We start from the raw sequence: 16,435 nt of genomic DNA on the forward strand, positions 1-16,435 counted from the left end.
TTTTTCTTTTTACTTCCTTTGTTGTACTAGTTAGTTATTAGTTGCTAACAGTATCCCATTTAAACTTTAGTTCACTCGAGTTTTATTAAAAAAATAAATATTATAACTAGGTACCCGTGTTTTATCTGTATCGCACAATTTACTCAATCAATTCTATAAAAATTGAAATTCATTAAATTATGCTCTAATCACTTTGACAAAATTTTGTAAAATGGATCTTAAAGTTCATCAAAGCTTTCATTTATATTGTAACTCATTTATCTGATTATTTTTCAAATTATTCTACAGCTTTTTAGAATTTTCAAAAATATTCCGACCAGTTACTTTTCCGAGATTATCTTAAAATAACTTCCGAACAACACATGGGATCTCAATTCCATAAAATAGATGTCACAGCTCGGAAAATAAGCAAAAATTTCCACTGGTGGATGTTTAATTTAAATTGAGTCTATTATTTTGTTCGAGCACTTGAAAAGTAGCTCAAAAAATAAAATCAGGTGACATTTATGGTCATACTGTGATTTAATTCCATCGATTGTCTTAACGAAAAACTTTATTCAATCCAACAATTCAGTGGCCGATAAAAATTTTCTTAAACAGTACTTATCGGTGAATAAAACTTACTTAACGTTTATTATGTATTCTTTAAACTTTATCCTCACTCTGGCGCTTAAAAGTTTTTGATTTACAATCAGTCGTACAGAAGTTCAGTTTGTTAAATTAAAATAAAACAATTTATAAAATAATCCAATCTTTTATTTGTGAAAATAAAATTTCAACAAAACGTCTAAGTTTGGAGTGAATGTAGAAAATTCAAATCCAAAATATGTACAATGATAATGGATCCACTTATTGTAAATATAAAACAGGATCCACTTTTTCGTGATGTACAATACAAAGTTATTCATTTTTATATTAACATTTTCAATGCAGAGTAACATTGTACATTTTTTCTTTAAAAAATACTTGAGCACGATTTTCTATTCTTTCATTTTTACTGATAGTGATAATCAACACTAAATATCTCGAGCTCATCTAATAGCTTCAAATTTACAGCACGACCCCGATGAATGCTCTCCCGGCGGAGAAGACGGTAATTTCATAATGTTTGCACGTGCGACTAGCGGCGACAAGAGAAATAACAATCGATTCAGCCGGTGCAGTCTCATATCAATAAATCCCATTTTGGACGTCAAAGCTCGTTCCACCAAAGGCTGCTTCGCCGGTAAGTCCACTATTGTCTCTAGCTAGAAAAAAAAAAAAAAAAAAAAAACATTCTGAATGCCGTGTAATATCGTTAAATCCTTGAAATGGATAAGTACACCACCGGTTCCAGTCTTCCTCTTACTTTGCTCTTGCTCTTGCTCTTTTTCCTCTGCTCTGATTCCAAGGGTCGCTTCTCGGTAAGCTAAAGACACTAGATTGGATGCAATCGAGCGCTATATTGAGTACGTCCAATCGAACTTACGGGCAGAAGACGCCTCGAGGCTGGAGGGTGACAGAAAGCTCCAAGAGAAGAAAGAGGAAGAGGACGAGGGTGGAACGGGAAAATCAAATCAAATGTCACGTCTGTACATTCAATTAGTGTCAGTAAATCCGTATCTAATGCCTCGTCGATTCAACTTCTGCACCGAATCGTAATAAGAGTCTTTCAGAATATGGGACTCAGTAATTCAATTTTATTATTCGCTTATCTTGTTTAAGGATTATTGAGTCTATGAACTGAATTATTAAATTTACTATTTTTTATATAAAATCTAGTACTTCAATTAGACATACAATTTTCTCGGCTCCAATTGTGACAATAGTTTCTTCAATTTAATGGAAACATTGCAATTTATAGAAGTTTCAGCTGCAATCGAGAAACTGTTTGATTGGACGCAGAAAAAGAATTTTAGTAAAATTAAACCAGAAATAAGAAAATAAATTTATTTCTTGAAGGATTTATTACTGAAGAAAAGATTTTATTTTAAGCAAACTCATAGTAACAGTAATTCAAAGAGTATTCGCGATTTTATTTAATATTTTAATTTTTTCACTGAAAAAAATTTTATCAAGAGCAAATAGTGTCCGCTTTAGTCGATAGATGGCGAGAAGTAGTCCAAAGTTCTCCTGCTCAGACGGTAGATCGAGTAATTAAGTACCATTCAATAGTTATAATCATCCATTTGGAACACTTGACACATCTCCGAACATTTAACTCGTCGATTTGATGTTAAAGATTTATAAATCTTATTGTTGACTACTTTTAACAATATTAATCCGTCTGAATAGTCCGGAACTTGAAAATAGATCCTCAGGTTATCTGATTAAAGTTTAGTCTCTTTCTAAATTGACATATAATTTTAAAACTGGACACACCAAATTGAATTCAATTGAACAATTTTTTGCTGAAGCTATTCCAGGTAAATAGTTGCAAGAATAATAATAATCTTAACAATAATATATGTGTTACTTGCCGTAAATATATTTTTACTTGACTTGAATTTAAATTCGCTTAATGTCGGCAATTCTAATTACTAAATTTAAATTCTCAATATTCTTCAATCAAGAGATTACTTTTAAGAAAATTATTTCTCAACTTTTAAGAAAATCTATAACAAGTAACTTTAATCAAACTGTGGTGGAAAAAGTTGCTAATATTTAATTTAAATTCGTTAAATGTCGGCAATTCTAAAATACCTTACGCTTTTTTTACAATAAAGTAATTTTCTTTAATTACTTTATTTTTATTTTAAACTTACTGAAAATTATTTTCTACTTTTTAGTTTTTTAAATTATTATTTTATTTTCTTAACTTAACTATGATATAAATTTGTAATAAACAATTTTGAGACTTTCATGTACACTCGAAAGTGTGCTATTGCATCGCCAGTCCTGCAAATTATAGAACAAATATTAAATTACGTTATTAATAAACCGTAAACTGTCTGTAAATAGTCCAGAACTGAAAAATAAACTCTTAGGTTATTTGATTCGAGTTCAAGTCTCTTTCTAAATTGACATAATTTTAAAACTGGACACCAAATTGCACTTACCGTAAATATATTTCCACATGACTTGAATTTAAATTCGTTTAATATCGGCAATTCTAATTACTAATTAAAATTTTTAATATTCTTCAATCAAGAGATTACTTTTTCTTGAGAAAATTCTGTCTCGGGAATTAAAAAAAAATAAATTAATTTAAGTAAATTTTGTTTTTGAATTTATCAAGTATAATATAAGTATTGTAGCATATTTATTACATTAAGGTAGTTGTCATGGTACAATATTGTCAAAAAATGAGAGATTATACGCGCTGCAATAAATTTAAAATTTTCTGACAAGTTAAGGGAGATTTTGAAAAAAATCGAAAATATTGCATTTAATTATTGCAATGTATCATTAATTTTTAAATTAATACATTAGCCATAAAATATAATGGAGTAATGGTAATTTTCATCATAAACAAACACAAAATTAAATTTTTTTAAAAACCTTGCAAATAGGCCTTATTTTACTACGGTAGGGTAATAAGGCCCAAGGGTTATACATACTGGAAATAGTTATACTGTACTTGATAAAATTGGTATTAGAGATCAATCATCACTTAAATTGAGCAACAATACTTTTTAAGATGTTGATAAAAATTAAAACAATGATTTTAAATTATTAAATATAAAATTATAAAAAATGTTTACCATTTACTCAAATCGTTTTTTAGGAATTCTGCGCTACTTTAGCATATTTAGGATGATGAAATATACACGGAAAAAAGTAAACTGTAATAAATGACAGTCGATTTATAATAAGTAATGATCAACTGCTAAAAATTACCACTTCAAACAGTAAAATCATGATTTTACTATTCACATTGTAATATTTACAATTTAAACCTTACAATTTACTCTTTACATGGAAGAAAATACTATTTCAAACAGTAATATTCGCCATGTAAATGTCTAAAATGTTAAAGTATAATAATTAACAATTCAGACTTTAATATTTATCATTTCGTACCTAAAAAATGATATTATGATATGTAAAAAGTATAGAATAAAGTTAGTAAATTTCTAATACAAGCAACGTCAATATTTACAAAGTAAAATGGTAAATTTTAAACGCAACGCTAAAAATCAAACTGTAATTATTGACTTGCTTAGACTGGTAAAATGTATATTTTAAAAGTATAATTTTTACTGTTTGAAATATTAAATTCTCCCAGAGTGAGACCCCCTTCTCTTTCATCTGAGTTCCCCTTCTCTTCATAATATGGACTATATATTGAAATGGCAATCTTTACTGTTTGAAACTGTAATTTTTAAAGATAAAAGAGTCGTTATTAACTATAGTGACAACTACTAATTACTTATTTTGGATATTAAATTATAAATTGTGGCTTTTATACTTTCTACATTAAGTTCTGTAATTTTTACATTTTTGCCACCCCGATGTCCGCTTTACTGTTTGAAACTATAAAAACTAACCGGAATCCGAGTGAATATTACAGTTTACTTTTTTCCGTGTAGAAGGCAAGGAACGTTGTATCGGGACTCTATAAGCTTGTAGCGACATTTCTATGCTAGACGCTTCTACTAGAGAAGTCTTTGGCGGAAGCGGTTATTTTAAATAGCATTTCTATCACTCAGGCCTTATTACCCGCGAGAACCTTACCTTAAATTTTGATTTTTAAAAAAAATCGGCTTGCCAATCCCATACAAAGTTCGAAAACCGGCCCTCGGATGGCCCATCGACGGGCAAAGGATACTGATTGACGGCCGATCATTGGCGACTTTTAATGGCCCACGGACGGCTGAATGTCCAAATGATAACAACGGCCCATTAACGGCAGTTGATTATCGGCCGATTGTAAAAAAAGTTATCGGGCCGTTAATGGCTGATCATCGGCTGAGTATGTTAAAAAAAAAAAAAAACTAAAAATTTAGCCGATATGCCGTAGAATTTTTTATTCCTATAATCGTATTGGCGTTATGAAGTCAAGTAGTAGAAGATGTAGCACAGGAGCGTCGATCCTAGTCGGATATTCCGAAAAAATTTTAAAGGTTAAGTCGAAGTGGGAATCGAACCTGGTTCGTCTGCGTGAAAGTCTCGATCATTACCGGCTGCGCTGCATGCTGGAATCTAACTGAAAAATTCTACTTAGCTATTTGAATGATTGAAATATATTTTATTACTGCATATACAGATTATGAAATTTATTAGTACTCAATTTTGTCGATTTTTGTATAAAGTTTTTAAATGTCTGAAGACGATTATTTTTTTTCATTCTTAATTTAATTTGCACCAAACCTATTTAGGCTAATCCCTTATTAGAAAAAGAGATTCAAAAAGATTACCTCAATGTAAAGTGTATATCTATGTAGTAGTAAAAATAAAATCTTTTTCAATTTTTTCAAACAATTTTAATCTTTTTAAATCTCTTTTTCTAATAAGGGACAGTTGATCCTTCCAATAGTTATATGTTTGTTTCAAAAATTATGCCATCCTTTTCTCAAGTCAAACTTCGAAATCACATTTAAAATTTTTATTGTCTTGTTTTATTTGCTCATTATTTTTGTTTAGATCTTCGATAATCTTGTATAAAAGTTTATATATTTTTTTTTATTTATTTATATAAGTTTATATATAACTTCTATTTGGATCAATAATAATCTTAAATAAACATTACAATATCTTTTTTAATTTTTAAAATATTATACTTCGCGTGATGCATCTCCGAAAACCCAAATTTGTGTTATTATAAAATAACAATAATTGGCCAAGAACAGCCAGACTTTGGGCGATAAATGGATATTAATTGCAAAACATTAATGTCCGCAATAGACGGCGACCAGCGTTTAACCAAGTATGGCCCGTTGACATATCCCTATAACTGGCCAATCGTTGGCTGCCAGATATCGGCCGATGGTTGGGATTGTTTCCATTAACGGCAACTTTGTATGGGATGTGCAATTAAATATTTGTTTCTGCCCCGAATTTAAATGAAATCATACTAAACAATTTGTCATGAATAAATAATGAAATAAGAGGCATTATATATATATATATATATATGTACCATAATTTAATAATAGCTATTTCATATGCATTCGGATTCCCTTTGCATATATTAATTGCGAAACAAATTTTATATTAATTATTCATGCCTGCGAATGTTTATTCAGTTAAATAATTATTCATCCTGTTATTTTCCTTTAATTTACTGATTTATATTTCATTACAAGTTTAATTAAATTATTTCTCCCAGTACTTTATTTGTAATCGTTATTGGACATAAAAAAAAAAAAAAGAAAAAAAAAGTAACGGAAACGGAAAGGGTAACAGTTTATTGAATAAAAAAGTTTAAAAATATACCGAGTTCACATCAAAGAAGTTTATATCGATCGGTTTTACTATTTTCGAGCTGCAAATTAAATGCGGTTTTATGCAGCAACGAAAAAACAGTAATTGATTTATTGAGTTGAGATAAGTTTTTAATTAAATTAAATTAAATTCGAATTTTTTGGGGATGACGAAATTGAAAATTATAATCGAAGTTGTGTTTTAATGCTACAGGAATTTTTTAAATTGTTTAATTAGAGTGTTCCGAAGCGGTAATTATTGAATATCTATATCAGTTATCAATTATTTTTATTATTTTTATAAATTTAATTTTGAATGGTTAATAACTTTTAGAAATAGCCGATGAAAGGTTTTTAATTTAAAAAAAAAATTAGGAAAACGATTGACCCTGAAAGACATCCCTGTAACTTCCAGCTACTTTCGTAATTAAGCAATCAAAATTGTACTTATTACGTTTTTGAGCTCTTCGAGCTCAAAAGTCTGATAGAAATTTAATAAAACACTATTTTTTGAATTTTCAAACTGCAATAACTTTTGAATGGATGAACCGATTTCCACGCGGTTGGCGGCATTCGACGCAGTTTTTCAAATTTTATGACACATTTTTGAACACAAATTGTTAAGACCGGAAGTTTCAGTGTAATTCAAAAAAAAAACGCATTTATTCGATTTCTTTCGTCAACGATAACTCACGAACGAATCAACCGATTTTGACCGGCTTGGTGGCGATCGAAGTGGTTTTTTGATGTTAAGAGCTGATTAGTTTTTGGAATTGATCGATCGAGCCGTTTAAAAGTTATTCAAAAAAAACTTGATTTGAAAAAATTTTTTTTCGTAGTTTTTTTAAGATTCCTCAAAATCTACCGGTCGGAATCGGTCCAAATTGTATTCAAAATCTACGTTTGGTCAAGCCCTTTCAAATGACACCAACCGCGATCAAATCGGCCAAGCTGTTCAAAAGTTATGAGAGGTTTACATACATACACACACACACACATACTTACATACATACAGACATACAGACACCATCGCGGGAATAGTCAGGGAAGCTTTCTAGGACCTCAAAACGTCAAGATCTGATGAAAACTCGATTTTCGGAAAACGGGGTAAAAACAATAACTTTCCGATTTTTGAAAATTTTCAATTTTTTTAGCGGGAAGTTTAAAATCTATTTTATTTAAAAAAAAAAGCGTGGGGTGCTTTTTAAGATATTATCGGAATGTTTGTCAATAAAATATTGATAACTATTGACATCATGCACCCCACGCTTTTTTTTAAATAAAATACATTTTTTTTTATACAATATTATTTATAAAAAATATTATTTTTTCCCACAAAAAAAAAAAACAAAAAATTAAAAATCGGCCAATTTTTCACCGACAAAACCTATGTAACCCCTTAAATAATTTTTTTTTGTTTTTGTTTAAATTATTTATTTTTAACAAAAAATTCCAGTTAAAAATTGAACATACATTTTTTTGTTTACTCTATAAAACGTTTTTAGTTATAAAAAATTCAATCTATCCGAAATATTTTATGACGACCTACAGCAGTTCCAAGAATAACCGATAAAATAAAGGTCTTGTTATAATTTTATTTTAAAGAACACCAAATAGCCATTTGCGGTAATGGGGTAGTTGAAGAGGGCGAGGAGTGTGACTGCGGATGGGAAGAAGATTGTAATGATCCATGCTGTCATCCTCAACGATTACACCATGCGCCGTTCGAAATTCCCTGCCGCTTAACCGAGGACGCAGTTTGCAGTCCTAGTCAGGTACTTGTGCTATTTTTATTATTATTTTAACTGCTATTGCCGGTATTTTTACGTCTATACTCTGTATTTCTACATGGATTATATGTTCACTTCTATTCTTGCAGCACCACAGTACTACATAATTTTATATGGTCCGTAATTGCGGAGCCAAATTAAAAAACATAAATGAACCTTAATGAATAGACTCCAATGACGTTCAACAATATATAAATATGTTTTTTTTTTTTTTTAGTTAATTCTTTTAAATTATTTCCTGGGTTTTCAATAGTTACAAATTACTGTCCGCGCGTGAAAAATTATACAGACGCTTAATTTTACTCTAAAAATAAACGTTCACAAGTTAATCAGTCAGATTGTCAAATAATTAAATTAGAATTAAATAATATTTTATTACACTGCTAAAAAATGGAGGGGAATTTTTTTTCTACTTTATATTAAAATTATTTTTAATTAGCTTAAATAAATTTTATTCGCAAAATTACTGACAGATATTTCAAGTTTAATTTTGTAAATATTAATTATATTTTTTAAAAAAATTTGACTTTGAAATATTAAATCGAATTTTCATGAAGATTTCTTTGTTTTAAATTTAAATTTTGTGATTTTCAAAAATATTATTCAGTCACCGGTTGTCTTGAAAAACTTCTTGCCTTGAATTTTGAGTTCTTAGCTTAGAAATTTGTACCTTGGGTCGGTAACAGAAAATTTTACAACCGATAACAATTTTCTGAAGTTTCAAATAACTTTGTTTTACTTCAAAAATTTCAGTTTTTTTATCAAAAATATTAAAGAAGTCTTTTAAAAAATTAAATTTTAATTTTATCAGCCCGTATAAAAAAAAATCGTCTTTAATTTGTCGTTTGTTTAAGATCTTAAACGTGACACAAACCAAGACTATTTCTAATTTTTTAAGACTAAAATAGTCTTAAAAAATTTTTTAAGATTTTTTAAAACTATTTTAAGATTTTTTTAAGACGATTTTTAATTGATTTTAATTCTCTGTAATAATTTCAAAAATCTACTTTCGGAATTTTTTTTTGGCGTCTTAAACAGTTTTGGTTTGTGTCACGTTTATGATCTTAAACAATCGACAATTTTAAGACGATTTTTTTTTATACGGGAGATTGTGGAAAATATTTAAGACGTTTTTTGAAGAATAAAATTTTGTAATATCTCGAACGCTATTATAGATACAGGAATTGCCTTTTGTTTGTTTGAAAGGGGACACTTGAAGTTATTGAAAAAATAAAAAAAATTTCGAAAAATGCTAAATTTTGAATTTTTAAAAATCGTCAACAATGACGAGTGCCATTAAAATTTTGACTTAATTTTTTTTGTATAATAATTGTACTGATTTTAAAAAATCCTGAAATTTTTTGAACGTGTTTTTTTTAAATATGTATTTTTGAATTTCAAAAAAAAATTTTTTTTCGTTTTTCTGCAACTTCTAAAAAAGTTAAAACTATGAAGATTAAATTAAAAAATTAGTAAAATTTTCTATAACTCCGGAAGTATCTTTTGTTAGCTCATTTAATTTTATCAGAATTTATTTTTCGAATTTTTTCAAATTTCATAACTTTTAATGTGAATTTTTATTAAGAGTTCTTGAAGAAAAAGAGTGGTTAATTTTAATGTAAAATAATTTTACTACTATAAAATAATGTGTCTTAAACTTTAAGCACCTGTGTAACACTCAAGATGTTTAAAAGGGTACTTTATTTTTTATGATCCATTTTTCATTAAAAACATCATACATTACTATAAAAACTTTTTATCGACGGGTTTAATTCAAGAATAAACTTTAGCTACCACTGAAACAATCATAATACGCTTTTTTATAACATAACATTAAAAATCAAACAAAGTGATTTTTAAAAAATTTTAAATTGCTTTATATTTTTTTATACGCTTTGGCTTTAGTATAGAGCCGTGAAATATTTCCTCTTATCCTAAGATCTTCTAAGAAATGTTCTCTCTTCCTGCAAAGATTTAATTCGGCGACAAAAATAAAAAAAATAACACTTTTTTTCCTATTACACACATTAACTCAAAACTTATTTCATTTAAACGCGCAAAAAATGTTTCTCATTGTTCTCCGCTTTCTCCGTTTTGCGACAGTTAGAGTTTATTAAAAGTTTTAAAGTTAGATGTTAACGAAGTTTAAATAAATTTACATACCTAAACTCTACTAGTGTCAATTGTCATACAAATGTACAGGAATATTTGTTCAGTAATTTAAATGAACAAGTGACTGAACTTAAAATAAATTTCTTTTTTTTTTTTTCTTATATATAAAAAATGATAAAAAAAAGTTTGGAAAATCCAAAAGTGCACGCCTCATAATCTCATTTTTCACAATAAAATTAATTAAAATAAAATATAAAATGTAAAAAAACACCTCAATAGTCAATGTAACTTTACCGTGACTTGTAAGTAAGTACCATTTATAGATATCAGATGGAGTTATATTCACGAGGTTACAATTTAAGATTTTACATTTGACTTTTTTTTTTTTTTATTTATTTTTATTCAATAAACAAATAAAAAAAATGCTTTTAAAGAAGTTTAGCAATTTTTTTTTATCTTTATTACTGCTAACAATCAAATAATTAATTAAATTAAAATAAAATAATAAACAGAAAACTCTGCTATGATTTAGTAGCGCGATAACTCTAAGGTGAGGAAAAAAAATACTATAATAAAAATGTATAGATAAATATACAAAAAAATCAACAGTCATATATTAGTTTTTTATAAATAATAATTTAACGACAGTGAATTGAACGCTCATATTAACTAAGAAATTTTGTCGTGAGTTACTTTAGATAATTAAAAAAAAATTATTCCGGTACGATCATTTTTGCGACCAATTTTGATGCCACATACACCCATCCATACACGGATGTCCAGAAAAGATTATGTTTAATGTTATTATTTACTATGTTAAACAAAAAAATTGTTATTGAAATATATTTTATGTGCCTGACAAATTATTTGACTTGATATTAGTGCACTGAATTAACCTGTAAGTGCAATATAAATAACAAAAAATCAATTTCAGTTTCGAGAAAATTGCTTTTTTTGAAATGTCGAGAGTAGAGCACAACCTCAACGCTTCGCTTATGAGGCGTGCAATAATTAAGCAAAAAAAAATGTCAATTTTGCGGTTTGCATTTGAAAATAAATGGTGGATTAATTAATTAAACAAATGGCAGGTGTAGAGAGCATTGAACATTATCGGACTGTTTGAAATTCTGGAGAATGAGGACACAGCGATTAATCTTGAGCGTGGGGATAGAATAGGATGAAATCGGGTATTCGGGCATTTACATTCCAATCAGAATAATCTATATTGCGTTGCGTTGTATTGATAGCGAGGGAATGATTGAAGGTAATCAGAATTAACGGATCAAAAACAATTAACAGGGTCCCTGCTGTACTACTGGATGCTCGCTACGCAGTGGAACTAAATGTCGAGATGATAATGGCTGCAGAGATGCCAGTTTCTGCGATGGACGAGGCCCACAATGTCCGCCCTCGGTTAACAAACCCAATAAAACTATTTGCAATGATGAGTTTGTCTGCTTCATGGGGGTAAATCTTTGTTTTATGAATTTTAAAATAAACTGCTCACTTTTTTTACTTAGTCAACGAAATTTTTAGTTGACTGCTGCACTGAAAAAAAATTAACTTGAATCAAGAGAAAAATTCTTGAACCTAATAAATAATTTTCCCTTATTAAAAAAAAAGAATTAAAAATGATCTCACATGTCAAATGCCCATAAGAGATAGTATTAAAAAGGATTTGAAGGATTATAAAGTATTCAAAATGATTAAAAATCAAATCATTTTGAATTCTTTCTAATTTTTTTTTTTAATGACGTTTGAAGAGTCTCGTTGTCTTCAATCAAGACAAAAAATTCATGAATCGAGTAAAATTTACTCAAAGCAAAGAAAATTCTTAGATTAAGAATTTTCCTGCTCAAATTTATCAGATGAAATTCTTCACAATTATTTACACTGATAGAAAAACAATCTTGATTCAAGAAACTTTTTTTCTTCAAAATTTAAACTCTTGAAACTAGATATAGATATATTTCTTTCAAGAATTTTTGTCTCTTGGTTCAAGATAGACGATAACATTGATTCAAGATGTTACCGACTTGTGTTAACAATGGCTTTTTTTTGAGTCATTAATTTACTTATTTCCAAGAAATAATTTTTTTTCGGTACAACAATTAAAGACTATTTAGTTTTTGAAATATACTTTGATGAATTATTTTAAGTTTTTCATACGACAATGTTATTTTGGTTGAAAAACTAAATGTATCGATTGAAGATAATACAGCTCTTAAGCCAAGAAAATCTAAATCAAGACAAGAAATTCTTAATGCAAAATAATCATTTGTCTTCCAAAATAAATTCTTAGATCAAGAAAATATCTCTTGAGTCAACGTAAATTTTCTATCAATGTACTTGATTGAAGTAATTTTTTTCTGTATGGTAATTTTGAGAAAAGTGACGGGAAAAAATATAGAAAGTTTCTATTTAAAAAAAAATTTATTGTATGCAAAATTGATCGATTAAACTTAAAGTCTACTCGCCGGATTTCGATGAAAATAAAATTCATCGTTATTAATTAATTAATAAATTAAATTAAAAAAAAATTCTTATTTTAAGAATGATTATCATTTTGATACTATCTTAAAAAGCACCCCACGCTTTTTTTAAATTAAAATAATTTTTTTTTTATTCATACTATTATTAATTTATATTCATTGAAATTTTTAACATTATTCTTAATTTAAATTTATTTTCAATTTTTTAGTTTGGTTTTCTATAAAAAGCGTGTTTTTTACTTTATTAAAACTATTATTTATTTTATTTATCAATTGGTCAAGTAAATATTGACTAATCAGTTAAGAAATCAGTTAAAAATTGTTACGAATTATTTTGATAATAATAACGTAGAAATTATTTTATTATTAAAGAGTTATTCATTAATATTAAAAAACACTTGATTTAAATTTAATTTAAACGAACCGCAACAACCGCAGAGTGTATAAAATTTGATAGTTTAAATTTAAAAGTAAATTATTGTTATTATTTTAAATATAAATAAAATATATACATTTAAATAACATCGAACGATGAATAAAACTAAATTTCTAAAATTTCATCCGTCAGATTACTGAGTTACGTTGGAACGAAAATTTAAATTGCAAATTTAGTGAAATTCATTATTGTATTTCCCGACTACTACTATTTTGTCTCTCTGCATTTTCACTACACACGTTTATTCTCAAGTGTACATTCCAATGGAAGCAACGCTACCTCAATGTAAATACAAGTATACTAAATAAATAATAAAAATTTATGCAAAGAAAAGCAAATAGAGTTACTTGTTTATTCGGAATATGAATAATTATTACACATTTTAACAAATAAAATTGTTGATTTATTTGATTTATTTCCGTCCTTTATTTACTGGATGTTCTCGTATTTGTACATGAATAAGAGAGTAAAAGTCGGTATAAATTGGCAAAGAAGGAAAAGAAAGCCTTGCTGAGGGGAGGTATAAATTCCAAGGAATTTAATAGAATGTAATAACAAAGAAAGTCACTTTGGGAAATGAAAAATGTCAGAACGGGTGAATGGAAAAATAAATCTCAACTGATATTAGCGGATGATTTTATTTAGTGATTTCATTTCCAGGAATGCACTGGCAGCATTTGTCTGGCTTACGGGCTCGAGTCCTGCCAGTGCAAGGCCGGAGCTAATGATCCGCTGACTAAAAGTTGCGAACTATGCTGCAAACTCCCTGGAGAAAATCAACCTTGCATGTAAGTCAACCATTTTTTATCTTTTTAATAATTAACATCTTCTTCGATCTGAGATTTTTTAATCCGAACGGTAGCATCTGCACTACAGAAATCAATTGTAATAAATAAAATTATCTAAGCGAGAATTTTTAATTTCGTAATTAAATAACCAAAAATAGATTTTTTTTTTTTAGCAGAAATTAAAAATATATTTATTTTATCTAAAGACTCGTTTTATAATACTTTATATTTTTAGTTTTTATTGGATGTCCAGTCTAATACAACAATTTTTTTTTAAATAATTTTTTGTAATATTGTTGGCCTGTATTTTCCTCCAGGCATAGACAAATTATCGTTAATTCATGTCTAAATTTGTAATTAAAGATAAATTTTACTGAAAAAATAATTCGGACGGCCCAGACTAGGACTCGAACCTGGATCTTTTGGTTACGCGTCAAAAGCTCTAGCTGTTAAGCTATCCGAGACACTTAAAACAAACTTAGATATGAAATGAGGATAATTTTTTTATGCCTGGTGAAAAATTTGTTGTATTAAACTGGACATCCAATAAAAACTAAAAATATATTTATATTGTTAAAAATAATATAATGCTTTATTATTTACAATATTTTCGAGGACTTTTAATTGAGAGAATTTTGAATTTACAATATGAAAGAGTAGATGGAAACAATATTTTTTATTTGTTTATAAATATATTTTTTATTAATTTAAATAGCTTTTATTATAAAATTCAATTGGTTTTATTGTAAATAGAGAAGTTTATTATCGACAATCTAAATGGAATAAAAAAAACATTTATTGACGGAGGATTATAAATTACAATAAAAGTTTATAAAGACGGAATATTTATCAGATTATTGGGAATATTTTAAAGAATATTCTCTCTAATCAGAATTATCTTCAGAGTCTCAATAAAATTAATTAAAGACAATTGTTTATTAAATTTTTATTTAAAAACTTTAAGCGACACCAAAGTTATACACTCACTAAGAACGCTCGAATTGCACGAAACAAAAAGTGGGCGCGCTAAGCGGCTGAAGCGCATGCGTTTACTACGGGACATTTTAAAGCTTAATATCCACCCCAGTTATTTACAAACAGAAACACGGGACCAAGTACTAAATCATCAAATAAATCTTCTGTCCCACCAAATTTTTTAGTCTCACTTACTTAAGTAATTTTCACCCTTTCAGATCATCATTCGAATGGAATTCGCCACCCTACGAAATTCCCGACATGATGTCCAAGCCCGGCACTCCCTGCAACGACTACAACGGCTACTGTGATATATTCCAACGTTGCCGCGAGGTACTCTATTCTATTTTACTCAAGTAAATAGTGAAAGCTACTCACTCATTAGGATTAGAGGATTAGACTTTCATTGTTCTTGTTATAAATTAAAGGTAGATCCAACTGGTCCATTAGCGACGTTGCGAAGACTGCTACTGTCTGATGCAAGCTTAGAGCGCTTCCATCGATGGATGACCGACCGTTGGTACACTGTTGCCTTCAGTGTTATTATTATCATGACTGGATTAGTAAGTTCACATCTGCACTCACTCAATTGATTTATTATTTAAATTCGCAAATATAGCCTTTTTTTTTTTAATTTAAATCCATTACAGGTAATAATGACTCGGTTACTGAGCAAGCAATCAGATACGAACATGAAAATAATTTATCTGAACGAAAGCAACATCAATAACAGTAAAAGTTTAAACAACAGCCGCAGAGATAATAATTATTTTAACGAAGTTAAAATATTTAAATGTTTTACTATTTTCAAGAAGCGGCTGCTAGAAAAAATGAAAACGCTTGTTTCGCCGAGGAAGAAAGACGTCAACTCGTTAGAGTCACTGCAGTCTATTTCCTCGGAGTTTGTTGCTTATAATAAATTTAAGAACAATTATTGTATAAGCAACAGTGGTGATGATGATAATAATTTTTATTTAATAAGTTTGATAAGTAAGTTTTATAATAAAAACAAGAAAATTAGGAGGCAGAGAAAATTAATGAACAATTTGGTGGCTGTAGATAATGGCAAGGTAACTAACACCCAATTGTTGAGTGATAATAATTACTATTTGATTAATTATAGAGATAATTTGGATGTGAGAAATGGAACATCTGATTTAGAAAATTTGCTACGACGAAGTTAGTAATTAATTTATTCCAGGAATTATTATAAATCTTACACGGAAAAAAGTAAACCGTAAAATTCACTCTTAATTTTTATAGTTTCAAACAGTAAAGCGAACATCGGGGTGCCACAAATATAAATATTACGGAAATAAATGTAGAAAGTGTAAAAACCACGATTTATAATTTGATATCGAAAATAAGTGATTAGTAGCTGTTACTATAGTAACTAACGACTGTCTAATCTAATCTTAATATAAGGGGTTATATCCACTTGTAAGTTCAAAAAAATGTGTTTTTTTGTTAATTTTTTCTGGAGAAGCTTTTTATTGAA

General features: G+C 28.2%; 1 protein-coding gene across 8 annotated transcripts in view; it reads left to right on the top strand.

Annotated features, from left to right (window-relative positions):
* The window catches only part of LOC141537607 (disintegrin and metalloproteinase domain-containing protein 10), a 57,960-nt gene extending 41,833 nt beyond the window's left edge, over window positions 1-16,127 (top strand). For 7 of the 8 annotated variants that reach the window (XM_074258695.1, XM_074258700.1, XM_074258702.1 and 4 more), the window contains 7 exons: window positions 1,057-1,225; window positions 7,950-8,119; window positions 11,546-11,713; window positions 13,835-13,962; window positions 15,156-15,270; window positions 15,366-15,500; window positions 15,588-16,127. In XM_074258695.1, the coding sequence (XP_074114796.1) occupies window positions 1,057-1,225; window positions 7,950-8,119; window positions 11,546-11,713; window positions 13,835-13,962; window positions 15,156-15,270; window positions 15,366-15,500; window positions 15,588-16,121 (1,419 nt within the window). In that variant the 3' untranslated portion in view covers window positions 16,122-16,127. The remainder of the gene's footprint in view (window positions 1-1,056; window positions 1,226-7,949; window positions 8,120-11,545; window positions 11,714-13,834; window positions 13,963-15,155; window positions 15,271-15,365; window positions 15,501-15,587) is intronic. The other variant, XM_074258701.1, reaches the window with a different exon arrangement.
* The last annotated feature ends 308 nt before the right edge of the window (window positions 16,128-16,435 follow it).

Source organism: Cotesia typhae, unplaced genomic scaffold (genome assembly GCF_013202065.1).
Source record: "Cotesia typhae breed Kobodo isofemale line unplaced genomic scaffold, CoteBio_Ctyphae scaffold_91, whole genome shotgun sequence".
In the NCBI taxonomy this organism is placed as follows: Eukaryota; Metazoa; Arthropoda; class Insecta; order Hymenoptera; family Braconidae; genus Cotesia; species Cotesia typhae.